Source organism: Ceratina calcarata, unplaced genomic scaffold (genome assembly GCF_001652005.2).
Source record: "Ceratina calcarata isolate Rehan_Ccalc_2016 unplaced genomic scaffold, ASM165200v1 scaffold1, whole genome shotgun sequence".
NCBI lineage: Eukaryota > Metazoa > Arthropoda > Insecta > Hymenoptera > Apidae > Ceratina > Ceratina calcarata.
This window is the reverse complement of record NW_017130860.1, coordinates 1,004,218-1,021,142: the sequence shown is the minus strand read 5'-3', so window position 1 is coordinate 1,021,142 and position 16,925 is coordinate 1,004,218. Positions and strand designations below refer to the sequence as shown.

The window sequence follows — 16,925 nt, the reverse complement described above, 5'->3', positions numbered from 1 at the left end:
GCTAACATTTACTAATAACTTGTTATATGACTGTAAATAATATAAAAAATATTAAAAATTAATTTTAGACAAATTTCTTTACACATTATTCTTTCACAATGCAGTCATTTTGACTGCTTTCGGCAATATAGGTATATACTAAGTTTCAGTCTTTCTAGTGTTAAAATACAAAATCTATATAGAAATAATAAATAAATTTCGTTGCAAATTGCGAAACACGTGTCGGACCAAATACGACTCGTTCCACTGAATTTCTACTGGATTCTTTTTCTAACGAGTAAGACCTTTACGAAGAAGCGTGTCAAACGTAAACGGAAGGAATCGAACGGCCATTAGGAACTGCGTCTTCCGTCCAACTCGGCCGGATACGGGTTTCTCGGGTGCCGCAGAGAAAAACGGGGTGAAAGAAGGAGAGCATTGATATTCGGGCCATCTTCCCGCGGAACGATGCAACAGTTTGCCATCGATTTGCATAACGGCGTCGCGATTCGGTTGGCGGTTGGCCAAAAATTCGTGTATGCCCGAGGGCGAAGATCGCAAGGACGCCGAACACGTTTGCACAGCGTAATTTGCACGCCGCTGATCAGTTCGATATCGGCAAACACCGATCAGTTGTTACTTCGACCTGTCCAACGTTCATAGTACATACAGAACCAGGTTTGTGATTCACAAGTGAAAGCATTCATTGCACAAATCATTAGCGTTTGCATTGGCTGATGAGGTCGATAGAACCCGATATAATGTGATGCGATGAATTAAATGTTCTATAAAAATCAATTGAATCTAAACAGTAAGCAAACACATGATTCATTTGGCAAAACGCTTGATGTTTGTAAATGTTTGTTTAAACTACTCCGAGAAACGAATATAATATTTCGATTCATCTCCAGCCGCTTTGATCAACTTTTAATCGCAATTAATTTTAATTGCGTCCATCCTCGTGTGCTCTCGAATCTCTGTTCCATTCGTCCCGATATTTCAAGGATGCCGCATTCGTTCATCAAACGGGGTTTTCAGAACAATTCCACGAACGTTCCCTGGCACAGAATGACTGATATTTTTTTTACATGCATTTTATTCTGGAACGCGTTCAAAGGAAAACGTTGAACGTAATGGAAAGGGAGGGGAGCACGCGAGATGGAATCGAACGTCAAACTCTTTCCTAAGGTTTCAAAATCTAAGCGGATGTTAAGCGTCTCTGAAGTGACACGATAATACCGTATTTTTGTGTCCCGTACGGCTTCCTTGCGGCATGCGTCTGGGTTATTTTTACGACGAACGTGATCCGGATTTACGTTGTCATTGGAACGGAAATTATTGACCTTTACATGCATCCACAGTTTTTCATACCAGAATTAAGAGAAAACGAATTTTTCTGCCAGTTTTATAAAATTGGGAGTAAAATTTCTAACATGAATTTAAAAAATGCATACATCGTGATTTTTGTAATTGCGTAAAATCTGCAGTCCAGAAGCGAAACGTTGTGGGAGGAAAAAGAGTTAACGACTGATTTTAACGTCTCGCTTTTATCTATGATATTTAACGATAGAGACTTTCATCAGGGCTTAATAAAGAAATCGAGTAAGTTGAAAGCGGTTCGATCGCGTCGCTTTGATGTTCGCGCCAAGGAGACGGAGGGAAATTTTAGAGCACATAATTTGACTGCCGTCAGCGTGATGGAAAAATAAAAGCGGGTCGCTTTGATCCGTTGCAAGATTTCAGGACACCCGGAGAATGGTCCACCGATTCCGGTATGACCGAAAGTGATTACACTTTTTCTGGATTGGAAATCAAACGTTAACCCAGTGTACTAAATCGAATTGCGAGAACGGGGCCTTCATCGAGGCGTTTAATGGATCTAAATTTAGTTTGCGGATTCACGTGACAGTTGCTCAAAGCGTGGCCTTCGAGTACGCGTGTAGGAAGCCATTTCACGTGATACTGTTTAACGAGTCAGCGGCGAGCGTACAAGATCGTTGAGAGATTTCCTTAAACACTCTGGCCAGAGGCAACAACACATTATGGAACGTCGATAAAGAGCGACTCAAACACCGCGACCCGTGAGGAGCATTCGTACTTTGAAATCTATCTCTGAAGGGTGTGTCAAAATTTTGGAGAACACTCGAAATTTCCTAGCTAAGCGGCCAGCGAAGAATTAGATCGAAGTGCTCTTTTATGTAGCGGCGCCAAAATTGCACGCGATGAAGTTTTTTTAAAAGGCCACAGGCGACTATCAATTCTCGGGTGTCCTCGGTTTACGGCACGTCGAAAGTCGTGTGTCATAATAACGAGAACGAGACCTGCCGGTGGCCCGGGCTCGTGTATCGAATTTATTTAGGGAGCGACTCGAGGGCTCAGGCACGAAAGAGCGACCGTTATTTGTCTACCGGGGTCCTAAGAGCGACGATTCGTCAACGGGGGTAGAGTAGCAAATTTTTCCCAAAAGAGCATCCTGCCAACTTCTACTAAAGTCTAGTTTATGAAACATTAAAACCTGTTTATCGTATAAGAACTGTATGATACGTGTGGTAAACCTGATAATGAGAAGAACGTATTGAAATATAAGTACTCGGATGAAATTCACGTGTACCGTCATTGAAGTCTTAAGAAATGCAAGAACCTAGCCATCCTTTAAATAATTTCATAAAATTGCGGACGAGAGAAACGTATTTGAATGAAATCCATTCGGTATTCAATTCTGCAGAATGCAGAAAGAATTTTCAGTGAAATTCCGGACATTCCCTTTGACCGTGACCTTCGAGATCGGCCCGAAGACTTATCGATGCGCGGTATGAAAGTTGCAAACGCTAAGTGGCACGCGCTCGGAGAGGACCGCGTTTTAAATTCCGTTCGGATGTCCCGTTGCATTTTTGGGTCAGCGCGAAATTTATCGAGCCGCGCTGCCGTTGAATAATAAAACGCGGACGAGAACGGCTCCGCGCGTGAATCCATTATTCCCCGTCTGCCGTTCGTTAGTGCCTGATGCTCGTTCCTGGCTGGCTGCGCTCCGTCGTCGTCGCGAGGCTTTGTGTCATCTCGCTTCGCGGGGAAACAGCCTTGCGTACCGTCTCCCTTCAATGCAACCTCTATCGTTAATAAAAGCGCGGTCGAAGGGGAAAGCGAAGCGTTTCGCGGAAGTTTTCATGCCGTCGCATCCTCGTGGTATTATTAACGAGGCCGCGCGCGACTGAATTAAAGCACCGGCACCACATTTTTATATTTAACACGGCCGAGGATAAATTATCGTGACCACTGTTCTCCGCGAGCACACGGTATCATCTCGTCCATGTATCTTCTATATGAACGTTCTCATTAAAACATCGAATCAATTTTTATACGATGTCTTATTCGTCTCAAAAAACGTCGAATTTCGTTCTCCTGTTACGAAGTTTGAAATTCTGTCGAGAATCTTTCCAGATGCCGAAACAGCGGAGCCAGGAAAAAAGGGTGTGTACGTGTATGCGTCTCGGGAAGATCGATGGAGCACAATGGAAAAGTACTTATCTGGAGTTTCTGTCTCGAAGCTGGAACCACGACACGGCAGGATTCGTATCCATATTTAAAGTTACATTTCGTATATTTCGGAACGCTTCCAAGCGTCTCCAGTCTTAACACGTACGACTTATATCTTTACCGAAAGTCTACGGTCATGCGACGTTGTCCGATCTATTTTCCGAGATTTCCATTACGGTAAACCGGTGCGAGTCGAGAAGCTCAAATTAACGCACGAGGAACACTTTCTTCAAACTTTACCTTTGTGCAATTCTAGGTGGTTCTCAGTTTTTTCTTTTCACGTTTTGAATCGCCTCTGTTGGCAAGTTAATGAACAGATTCCTTTGAGAAAGTTTGCGTCCATTTGCCAGTGGATCCAGATTTTACATTCTTATATTCTTATAAGAAAGCATGACAAAAACGGCAAGGAAAGAAATATATTCGGTTTTGGAATTGTTTTCTTTATGGAAACGGGAAAGTTTCATTTATTAACGGCCCAATTTCGCGTGCGTGCCAGTGAAATTACGAGCATGGTTATAACATCAACGGAATGGTATCGCTCTCGAACAGCGTTCCCTACAGCAATAAACTAATTACTCCTCTCAAAACGTTATTAGGCGAATCACGTTCCCACAATATTATGTTTATTGAAACCGTTCAGCCTTGTGCGTGATTCGATTCGATGATAAACGGAACGGAACGTTTAAATCTTAGAAAACGACCGCCGAACTCTGTATTCAGTCGCGAAATGAACCATAGTTATTTTGTACAGTTTTGGTGTTTACCCTTGCGAAGTTCTTCAAATAAACTCTTTCTTCGGTCTCGTATGGATGAAAAGCTCGATTTCGAGGGGTGGCCCGTGGGAAAAGCATTCGACCCAACGCGAGACATCCGATGCTTTTAACGACAAGAAAGAGTCTCGTCGAGTTTTTACTTTAGGGAAATGGTAAAAGGCGAATCATCGAGACCCGTGATAAATTTTCATGAAACTCCAGACGAAAAGTTGTTCCAAGGCTTAACAGCAATTTACTCGCTGCAATAAAAAGAACGAATCAAAACACTTTGTTACAGGCTCGTAAAAAAGAAATTGATGAGATTTGTCTTCGCGCAAAACGGATTTTCCACTTCCTTAAACATTGTTTTCGCACACGCTTCCTCCAGCGACGAAACCCGATTACACGGCAGGGAAACAAGATTTTCATTGTTCATCTCTAAAACTGTAAGGAAAACAATGGAAGCTAACGCGAGCAGCGTTTACCTCTCGCTAGCTGGGAAAAGAGCAATTTTCCTGCCCCGTTTCAAATTTCTGTTCAACGCCGTGAAGTGCACGTTCAGCTTTCCCTCGGAACAGGCAAATTCTCAGAAGCAAATTGGACACGTCTAAATAAGTATTCGGATTTCGTTTCGCTGGATTGAGAAACTGTTTCGAATCCCTTCCAGTGAGACATAATACGAGCAGTAATAATTACTTTCTATTTTAATACTTAATAATTTTTTTTATATACGATTATTGGAATAATGAAAATCGGAACAATAGTCCGGGCTGTGCAAAAAAAGGGCGCATAATACGGGAAACCGTGACGTCGCTTTGAGCGAAGCGACGGTAAAATCGGCCGACGGACCGGGGCAACTTTTTTAAATCTCGTTCCAAACGAATTGAATGTGTCACGCGATGCTTGAAATAGGGCAAGGGGCTGGAATTCGATTTCATCTGACCGGGTCTCCTCGCGCCTCTCTTTTTTAATAGAGAACCAAGAGAACTGTCCTCGTCGTCTGATTATTTTCTTTCCCTTTCACTTAAGAGAGATCGACGCTCAAGTTTCACGCCTTGAACTCGTGACTCACGTATTGCCGCAGTTTATTAATCCACCCCGACACGCGATCAAATATTATTCAACGGAGTTCAGAGTTATCGTATTTTTCAAATCTTTATGCTGCTTCGAATTCTGTTCAGAATACTCATTTCTCTTCATTTATACAACTTCATCCACTATGTTGTAATACAAAATTTTTCTTTATTACTTCCCAAATAACTCTTGCTTCCAAGATAAAATAATTCATATTAAATCGTAACAGAGTGTATCAACTGAAACCTAGATCTTTATTCCACTGATTTACTCAAAGGGAAACTAATATTTCCCTATTTTCCCGGTTAAGATTCACTGTTTACGCGGATATGAAGATGCAGGATCTGTACACGGAAAAAGTAGTCGTACCCTAACTGCGGATTCAACGCGCAGACTTGCGAGGGCGTTATTCATCGCACTGTAAAGCCTGCCCGCGGTTTTCTCGCTTTTTTTCAGTCTTTGCATGAATCCAATACTTTGAAACTCGTATAGAATGGATGTAATCCAAACGTAGAATGTCCAAGAGAAACGTGCAAGGTGAAACTAGAAATAGTTGTAGGTTTGCATAAATAATTTTTATAGAAAATAATTGCTCACTTCATGATTTAAATGGATGCACTCATCTCTAAATGATTATTTGAATAAAATTTTTTTCTTAATATAGAACGTTTTTAAAACGGACTAAAAAGTATGAAATAATTATAAAATACTTGTAAAATTTTAAACGAAAAACGTGGGGCGCACTATTAATGCATCAATTTTTTATTACATGCGCCCCACGTTTTTCGTTTTAAATCTTACAAGTGTTTTATAATTATTTTATAATTATTTCAATCTCTAAATCACCGGGAAGTTGGTTTAAAATCAATTGCGAAATTCGTACCGAGCAGACAGACGAGAAAGCGAGCTTGTAAAAACGTAGTAAAAATATTAAAATCCGGTAAAAAATTGTCAGTAATTGCCGCAGAACAGACGGTAATTACTTTCCACCACTGCTAGGAGAAACTGTGCTACAATACCGTGTTGCGGCCGAAATGCATGGAGGGTCATCAAAAGTTTCCTCGCGGCCGTACCAACTTTTTTATGAATGTTAACGAACGGTGTCCTGGCCACAAATTCTCAACTTTCGTTGAAAATTAATTCTCGATGCACGGCGTAAACAGGATTTCGAGTACTCCACCGAATATCGAGCTTTTCCTATTCTAATTTACATCCACAATGAAGGATTAACCGAGCCTGATTTCGTTCCTCGAATAACTCAAAACGAACTACAGAACGTTCGCATATAAATTGGTAGAAAAACAAGACATGCTAACGAGATTAGCTGTAATTCTAAAAAATTTCGAAATCTAAGCTGACGTGTAATGTATAAAAAAATACTATGGGCTGTTCGAGGCTATCTAAGTGAACAGCACTGTACGTACTAAAAATATTCGAGCATAAAATCGAAGGGATCGAGTAACAATTTAAAGCTCGGTCGATTCTATGTCATCCGGTTTGACCCTCGTTTATCGGCACGTTGGGCAGAAGTCGAATATCTCGTGACCTCGGTGAAGAAAAACGAGGCCGTTTCCGGCTCCGTAAGGATACGTAAGCCGATCCAGGAACAGGAATTCTAATATTCTACTCGGTCACATAAATCGCTCGCCCACGGGCTCACGCAATAATCGCCGGGAATAATTGTAGTACTGGCATCCCGACCGGAACCGACGCCAAGGACGGACCCTACACGACCATCGAAACTCTGCCTATGGCATCGCTTCGACCGCAACAAATATGATCCAGTATTTGGGAACATTTGCATAAAGATTGCACAATCTTATCTTGAATCTATTGCAATCGTACAATTCGATTGTTAAAACTAATTGCGTTCGAAACGCTGAGATTTCACATACAGAATGTCGAAAGTACAACACACATTTGTAATAAAGAGAAATCTAAATTTATATTGCATTTGCAAATGCATTTTATTTTGCATAAAAGTCGGCTGATTATCAGAGCCTGCTTATTATAGGTGATGGAACTGGCTTCCTTTGGAATAGGAAAAGAGAGAACACTATCGTGGTCTGACACGCCATTAAGCGAAACTTCAAACCTTATGGATCTTTTTATAGACGTCCCGCGGGATCGAATGTACCCTCGACGTAGGTAGGAAACGAAGAAAAATCATCGGCGGAACGGAAGGCGGAAATAAAAACAGGATGAAGTAGAACGAATTAGGTATTGGTGAAATGAAATGGAAACGGAGATCGTTTTTTTTTGCATCTGTCTCCGTTTTCTCAAAGAGGATTGATTCGCGGATGCGAATGCTGTCTCGTTGGTATTCCGTCGGGTACCGGACGAACGAGAGCGCCGATCGCGGAAATAAGTTCCTTCCGCGAAGTTCGCCAACATCTAAATAAACCGTCGCATGTTCTTTTAATGCGCAACTTGCGTTTTCGAAAACAACTAAATTATTTAGACAGACCCTAAATTTTTTAAGATGCACCACGAATTGTAACCAACGATAAACAGAAGGTCGTCCCTTTACTCTTTGAAGATATATACTGAATTAAAAACCTCATTAGCTAATAACGTAAGAATTTCTGATCACTGGGACGCGTGAAGCGAGAAATTGGTTCGCGTTCTGCTTTAATGAAACATTGATATTCAAACGGAATCTGCGGCGTAAACATCTGCAGCAGCCCTTGACAATCAGAGGTCATTAATTAAGTTCACCATTAATTAAATACGCCGTTCGCAAGACGAAACCAGGTTAGCCGGCTGCTTTAAATAGTAAACGTATACGTGGAAGAATCAACCTACGCGACTCGGTTTGCGTTCAATTTTTATTTAATTGAAAAATCTTTGATAATGCTCGATTGTTCGCGGAGAAAAACGCGGATAGAATAGTATTAAAAATTCTTTCCGGATTACTCTGTACGCACGTCACGTTGGCAGAAGCTTTGACAGCCGATGCTATTGATTTTATAGCTTTCACACATGGTAAACCGAGAGCGGTCGCCGTTGTAAAGGGATTTAATTCCCCGTGTGTCAGATTTTATTAGCCACTGTCCAAACCGATGGTCACGGGCTCGGTGAAACGTTCTATTAAAAGCGTTACGGTTAAAGAATTAGAGCAATTAAAAATCCTGTTACGAAACCACTAAAACAATTATTGATATAGACAATAAAATCCTTTGCTTTTATTATAATTCGTTCGCATGCTGAATTCAACATGGATCGTATCACGCTCCATTAACGTTTACCGCCCTATAAAACTGTCATATTGTCTCTCAAACTTCAGTCCCTGTTATCAATTTCCGCCACGAGAAAACGGACTTTCCCCTAGAGAGTTACGAGGCAGTATCGAAGGCTTAGAGAGTCCGAAAATGCAAGTCGATACGTAACTGGAGATGTGACGTCTCGAATTTTCGTGAAACACTGTATCCTACAATCGTCCCAAAACTACGACGAAGGTGTCCTCTTACTCACTGTTTATAATTACAAGCGTGAACTAAATTATGTTATATTCTCTAAAAAATATTGACAAAAAAAGAGTAGAATGAAGCCATTTATTATGGGTTAAATACTAACAGCGAAGGAAAAGAATAAGGAAATTCTAAGATGCATTTATGATTGTCTTAAATCTTCAGTTTCAATTTAAAGCCATATCACGTCGTTTGATAAAATAACACAAGTGAAACAACCGTGAAAGGGAAGAAAATATTGCGACGACGGCATCCGTAACAAATGCAAGTGGGACGTGAATTCTTGAACAAAACCGAGTCCTTTTATCCATAGAGATACTGTAGAAAACACTACGTCCACGTTAAGGGAGTCACCTAGGAAATGTAAGAGAATATCAATGACCTCTTGGAGGGAGCATAAAGATGTTCCCTTACGTTCGGGAAAACCTAAGGCGTCCCCGAATGAGTTTTTCCATTTTCTTCATCGAAAATAATGCAATCTAAAGAAAACATCAAACACACCTAAGGAAATGAAAGATCTTTCGAAAATATCGAAGCAATCCGAACGACAGCTGTAATTAACGTTCGTAGAATTTAGTTTTGTGATCGAGTTTTTTTAATTAGAATCTTCCCTGACATATTTAATCAATCAGTAATTTGAGTCACTAATTTGATTTCCTAAAAATATTACGTAGAATGATACACGTGCAACCGTTTGGAAGAATGTACCAAATATATTATACGTAAAAACCCAAGCAGGAAGCATTCATGTTGGTTGTTCGAATCTTGAAATCGATTCATAATCACGGCCTAGCTTCTCCTCGCTTCTCATTCCGGTTTCCGACCGAAACTTCTCATCTTTTACGCGATGGTAATGGCGCTTTCGTTGGTAGAACGATTACACCGAACAGCGAGACATGAATCTCCGAAATGATCCTTGGTGAAAACTTAAGAGCCTAAATCCACGGTGTAATTACTCTGAACAAGGAATCAAGAAAAAATGGAACACGTTTTTATATATCATAAATTATCGTGAGCGAAATATTCTTGCTTCATGATCGATTTCTCAAACTGATTTTAATGATCTCTTCGTGGTCTGGATTTTCCAAAATATTACCGAGACCGTGTAAAATCATTCATTCATTTCCATTCATTAAAACAATTCAGATAAAAAAAAAACGGCTAGGAAAATGCTAGAAAATGTACGGTCTCATTTTCCTGCATTTCCTCTTTTTTTCTTTCTCGTCTCTTACTCGAGTTCAACGGAGCAAATGGAACTGCGAATTGTTGCAACGACGCCAGCTGAATGCACAGAACGTCTCGCGAAGTGAACGTCCCGGTAATTACTCGGTTCTCGCAGTTAATTACGATTTTTGCCTTTTTGCTCGTCTCGCAGCTCCGCGACAGAATCGTTCGTTAAAAAGCTCGACACACGTGTACACGTGAACGAGCCCGCATCCCATTCGGACCAAAAAATATGCGTCGACCATACTTCCGAATCATTTTTAATTGGAAGCTCCCTTCAGTTTTCCCCCCGTTTAAAACGAAATAATTAAATATATATTATATTTGTCTGCATGTCACGATCTTGTTTAAACACGTACGAAAATGAACTATAACGAAAGAATACAGTGTATCGAACGTTGTTGAAATCTCGATACTACTTGAAGCTTTCCATATAATTGCGGTCCAAATAATTAATGAGATGACGGACGGTACTTAGCGGGTTATTCATGAAACCTGATGGAGCCTATTCCAAATTGCGATCGATTCTCATTGATGATGTATTGTATCCTATCCGTTATCGTCCATAATCCTACCGTTAAGACGACCGCTTTGGAACAACTAATAATGAAACTAGCTTTTACACATTGATTATGTCTAAATATCTGCAGCCCCTTAATTTATTCGTATGAAAATTTGGAATAATTCGACTCACCGGTAGAGCATGCGTTCTTGACGATCGGCTTCCCGATAGATCCTGTAATACATGGCTATCATGATGATTCCCGGCACCCAGAAACTGACACAGGAGCTGATCACGGCGTAGAGTTTGTTCACTTGGAAAACGCACACGTCCGGATAGTTCCTGCGGAATTCGAGGTGCTCCTCGGTGGTGTACCAGCCGGCAAATATGGGCAGAAAGCTCATCACCGTAGGCGAGCACCAGACCACGCTCAGCGTGGTACCCAGCCGTAGGTTGGTCATGATCAGTGGGTAGTCTAACGGCTGAACGATCGCGTAATAACGGTCGACGCTGATGCAGCACAGGTGGAGTATGGACACGGTGCTGAAGAACACGTCTAACGAGTTCCAGACGTCGCACATGAAATAGCCGAACAGCCATCGACCGGATAGCTCGACCGAAGCGTTGAACGTCATCGCGAATATTGCTACCAGCATGTCCGCCAACGCCAACGAGACCACGAAGTAATTGGTAATTACGCGAAGCTTCCTGTGTCTCATCACGGACACGATCACCAGCAAGTTGCCGAACAACGCGCAGATGATTATGAAGCCCATCACCGTCGCCTTCGTCGCCAGGAGAAACACCTGTTCCAGCTCGTGTCCGTCGTTGTACGGGACGGAACGATTCTGGCCGGTGTCGACCAGGACCTTCGACAGACCCGACAGATTTCCTGACTCTCCTTCCGTCTCGTTCGATTCCATTTTTCCAGCCTCGAGTCTTCCGATTTGTTTCGTTACCGCGGCCTGCCGCGTGGTTCCTCGTCACCCTCTACCACCTCTTCGTCGATGTCGTCATCGACGAGGTTCATCGGAAGATCCTGGCAAGCCATTGAAGAACGGAAGCAGAGTTTGGTCTAGTTTGCTAACGGATATTGAAGAGCACGCGGTGCAGATGCCGATAGAAGCTCCCTGGCTCTGTTGTTAAGTGGTTCCCGGGCAGCCGTTTTCGTGGCATAATGGAACCCGCCGAGCGAATCGTTGATGAATGTTGGTTTACGCGAGATTCGAAACGATAGTCTTCAGATTCTTTGGAGCTCCTCCAGCGGCCGGCCTCGTCCTCAGCTTTTTCAACATCGCGGTGGCCTGAAATTGAAAACGATAACGGTTCAACTTGATAACATCTCCGCGCGACGTTTCAATTCCGAGATACAAATTGAATTTCAGTGAAATGATATGTACTACTCCTGGCGAAGTTCCCCTCTTTTATGAATGCAAACGTGCAACAAAATTTATGGAAAATATTCATGCCTCTGCACCGATACAAATCTTTTCCTTATTAAGTTAAGATCGATCTTTCTATGAAAGATGCGTTATTAGTAAACGAACCGTTATTAATAAACAGTGATCGAAGTTCACGCAGTTTCATCGTCTCCGATCGCGAAATACATTTGTGTTCCTTTATTTTTAATTGAATTTCAAATGAAACGGGATTACAGTGGAAATTGTTTGAAACGATACTTTGACGAAGTAACAAACAAGCAGATGGAAAAAAAGGATTGTAGATGTAAACCAAATATTTTTCATCGAGATCAGTTACGTGTTCATCGTAAATTGATTTATAAAACCAATCTGGATCGACTGATCTCGTACGACTACAAATAGCGTCGGAGGAACATTAAATAAGGTAAAAACCTGGTTATAGGGAGAGATAAATTAATTCGTAGAGGAAGTCGTTGAAAAGCAATATTTGTCAACCAGAAAGGAAGCGCGGTTATCGTGCAGGCTTCAAACCTTTTGGGAAATTAAAATTCGACCCGGTTCGCGCAGGGGGGTAGGGGGGATAAAAGTAGGGAAAGAGGAAATGAAACAAAAACCAGCTTAAACTCGAACGAGCTATTTTGCTGTTTGCTCTGCTCGGTTTGGCCTCCCACTGTAAACTATTTAGCTGCGCTTTAATTGCAAAGATATTGCTGCTTGACGTACTTATTCGGCGAAATGAGAAAAAGGGGACGACGGAAGTTACAATATTTTTATCAAGATACAAAGCAACTTGCTGGCAGAATTATTTGAACTCCGATACCTCGTTTACGGCTAATTAGTTCTTACGACATTTCGATCCGACCAATTTGACTTGTCTTTCTGCTCAATTTCTACGTTTCTCGCCGATGAAGACTGATCGCTCGCGATAACTGAAAATTTATTCATAAATTCTATTGCTACCCGGTCTTCCCGTTAATTAAGCCAATTATAAACGGGAATTAAATCTGTCGCGTCACCGTTAATCAATGCAGACGGAGTCAAAGATCGGATTTCCTCTGTTTTTTTAACACAGTCGCACGACCAAACGTTTTTATCCCCACTGGGAGCTCGAGAAATGGTAATGCAATTTAGACGACGTATCGTGTGTGCGCCGCGTATAAAAATATTCCTCATCGAATATGACTCGGTTTCTGAAAATGTTTGGAAAGAGCGTTTTTAAATACAGCGTTTCCTGTGCGAGAATTTAGGTTTCTCAATTTTTATACAATAGAGTATAAAAGAAGAAAAAGGGAAATTCTGTAAGGTTTTAAATAACCTGTTCTTTGCGAATCATGGAAAATTAATCAATTCTGGAGATCTCAGAACAAACACGTTTCACAGAACGGCTCTCAATCAAGGAGAGGCATATAATTAGATTTCTTTCGATTCTTCGCTAATTATCACGAACCTTCAGTTTTCACTCCAATTTAAAGGAATCGAGTTAGAGCTACTGGAAATCCATGGCACGTGCTGCTGTAGTTAGATCTAAAATTGTGTTAGGTCAGAGTACGTCTGCACGAAGGTCCATTACAAATTTTTTAAACAATCCTACGGTCTAATCATTCAATGATATTAACCCCTTGAACGGAAATGACGAGTCCAGCTCGTCATAAACTTTCCTCTTTTTCAAGTGCTGACTGAAAATAAATTGTCGTTCAAGGGGTTACTAAAAATTAAATTCAGTTTTCAATTCCTGTTTCTAAATCTTAGAGTCTGTACGATATTTAGAGGTCGCGCGGAAATGATTAAGTAGGAACAAAGCGTTAAACGTAGGTGAGATCGTTGGGAGAAAGATATTGTATGTATACGAGGTAAATTTTCATTAAGACTGTGTCCTCGAACAGCACCTGCCGCGGCAATTAGAGGTTTCACGTGCATAGAAAGGCGGAAACAGCGCAGCGTGCGACTCGCTATAAATTGCGGAAGCAACGCTTTATTTTAGTTAGGGTATGCGAAATATCCGCAATAAATCCGCGAATGAAACAAATGTTTCAGATACTTTATTCCCCACTATACGAATATCGGTTTCCACGATATTGCTTCGCGTGGGAGTATTTCTTGCTCGTTTTTTCTGCCGGCACATGTTAATGAGAAAAATAATATGTACCTTCGTCAAGCGTATATCACACCGAACATATTGTACCACGATCAATGAGACATTTATTTAATATAAAATAATGACGCCTGGGCGTTGTAAATTTTTTATCAGATTTATACACGCGTCGTTTAACAATATTTAACGGTAATAAAATTTAATAATTAACGAGTCACGGATTAGTCGATGTGATATTTTTTCGAGCAGTGTCTGACATATGGTACGCTTGTACTACTGGAACGTTCTCTTCCCTTAGGCAGACTGAAACGTTCGCCTCCCAGACTCGTAACACGTTTATCTCCCATTTCTCTCCGTTGTCAAATACGTATTTCGAATCCTGGTCTCATTCCATTCCCGCAGGAACTTCGCGCACCTGCGCCTCGAGTGTCCTTCGCGGCCGCGATTTTTCGTTTTTCTTCAACTCCCATTACAGTACAGTTCTTTATAAAGAGGGACGACTGTTACTTTGCCGGCAGGAACGCGACACTCAGGGAATAGACTTTTGAAGGAGTGATCGAACGAGATTCGGGGGAATTTACTGCTCACAATTTCGTGAGATGAAACTTTAGTCTCAAGATGAAACGATTTCATTTTCAACTTTATCATTGACTTTCCCAAGCGGTGCATAAACGATTCGCAAACTTTCTGAACGTGTTCCCAAGATATTTAAGGCGCTATCAAAAACTCTGGATAGACGAAAATCGATTAAACTCTCAAGAATCGCGCAGCGAGTTGGCCCGTCCCAGGACTTCTGGGCAAGGTATCTCTTGCGAGCATCGAAACTACCAAACGCGGTTAACTATACTCGGGAGGATGCAATATTCAACGAGAATCGAATAACACCAGTTACCTATGGTAAACGTGAACAATTTACCTCAAGGTTCCACAGGTGCTATAGTTCCCGATGTTGAAATCGCACATTATAGTTGGTTAAAAGTTGTGCTTTGTGGACACGTCCCACCGTTTGTAATCAACAACTTTCCGTTATCGGTTCTTCGATCGTTCGCATCGTTAGAAATTATGACAATCCTTTTATCAAGCACATAAATCTTCTAATTGAATTCAAGAGATCTCTGAATCAGTGTTTTCTTTTATTACATGTTTTAACACCGGTGTCCAAGTAAAGATGCTCTTCTAACATTGTAACTGATTACTGTGTGTCTTGAATTACTTCGTAAATTTTAGAAAACTTTTCTTGATCCTCTTCTGGCGAGCACGTTAGATGTTAATCGGTATACCAGTTGAAATTAGTCCAGTTAGAATTAACTACGCCAAGAGATTAAGATAAGCAGCGCCGTTCATTGTCCTTAATTGAAATCTGTACCCCATCCAATTAGTCCACAAAATTACGTTTTACTTAAACACAACTTTATCCACATTAATAGCAACGTCGTTCTTCATTACATTCTTCAAAACCGTCCCTTTATCAGCGTTCAACCTATTACCCTGTGTACGGCTAACGCAACACGTTTTAACGCCTACTAGCACCCATGGTACAATTACCGTGTCACAGAGCTCGGGTGCCCAGAATTAAAAACCATCTCGTTCGCACCATAAAGACGAATCACATGTTTCCATTGTCCCTCTTATTTTCAATTTAAAATCGTTTCCAAGTGTGAATCAAACGCAGAAGAAAAATTATCAAACGCCACCCTCGGATCCTGGTAAAAAACCGGTGATCCACATTTTTTTGACTGATCGATCACCGAAAATGATTGAAGACGTTTAGGGACACGTGCAGTTGATGTCTCGCAAACTGGACGATCGATTCGGCAAACACGAGGGTCTAGAATGTGTAAAGTGACCAGGGGTAGATCGCGTGAGGAACACCGAATTGGAGCGAGGATTTTGTTTACATCGCGATCAGGACCGGCGAAGAAACGCGACCGACCACCCGTTCCTACGACTTGCAGTGAACTGTGGACACATTGGTTTCCCGCTTTACGCCACCCTCCGCAGTCCGGCGGCAGCACCGGGGTGTCTGCACCCCTGCGCGAACGCCATCCCTCTCCCTCTTCTTAAATCCTCTCCGTGCACGAAGCACATCGTGTTCTCGACAATTTGAAACTACTTCCAGATCGGCCGATTATTATCCAAAATAATAGATTCAAAAATCGATCAATGATCCCCATCTGATCCTAATTTGATTTGTGTCTTAATCATTATTTATGGAAACACTTGGTACTAACGAGGAATGAAATAATTTGTTAAGGAAAATTGTAGCAACGTGATCGATAAAATATAGACCTTGCTGTGTAAAACTGCTTCAATACAGAATGAATCAAGGGGATAGATTCGAGGAGCTTCCGTTCGTTTTAGGCAACACGTACTTACGGTGAGATACATGATATTGATCTTGAGCAACGGTTCTTATTCCGTCTTATGTACCCTCATGATACAGCCTTCAATTGGTCTAGTCAATCTTTTATGATCGTACGATGGAGTTTTATTGGTTTTGAGACCTAGTATGTAATTTATGACTGGTAGTTGGAAACTGTGAGGCTCTTCACCTGCTTTAGCTATATAATTTTATTTATTGTTGCAAGGGCGAACGAATCCTCCCTTATTCCTTTGAGGAACTAGAAACTTTCGTGGGTAACCACAATTTGTAACTCGATCCCAGGCGTATTTTATCTTCTTATCCCTTATTTTCCTCCCTTTAATGGAATCTATTTCGATATTTTTCGATATTTTGATAAAAAATTTTTTTTCGATTTTTTCGAGATTTTTCCAAGGGATACCCCTTCAAATTTTGCGAAATTTTCGTTTTTTGCCGATAACTTCCAAACCGTTGGATCTACGGGAAAATTGCATAGGACCTTTCTTGTAGAGGAC

The 16,925-nt window shown here is 41.3% G+C and overlaps 1 protein-coding gene across 1 annotated transcript in view; it reads right to left on the bottom strand.

The window, feature by feature from the left end:
* The window catches only part of LOC108628488 (octopamine receptor beta-1R), a 42,318-nt gene extending 26,322 nt beyond the window's left edge, over nucleotides 1-15,996 (bottom strand). Inside the window, exons 1-2 of the mRNA XM_018030492.2 lie at nucleotides 14,965-15,996; nucleotides 10,728-11,839 (exon numbers count right to left, since the gene is read on the bottom strand). Of these exons, the coding sequence (XP_017885981.1) occupies nucleotides 10,728-11,458 (731 nt within the window). The 5' untranslated portion in view covers nucleotides 11,459-11,839; nucleotides 14,965-15,996. The remainder of the gene's footprint in view (nucleotides 1-10,727; nucleotides 11,840-14,964) is intronic.
* Nucleotides 15,997-16,925: the final 929 nt, after the last annotated feature.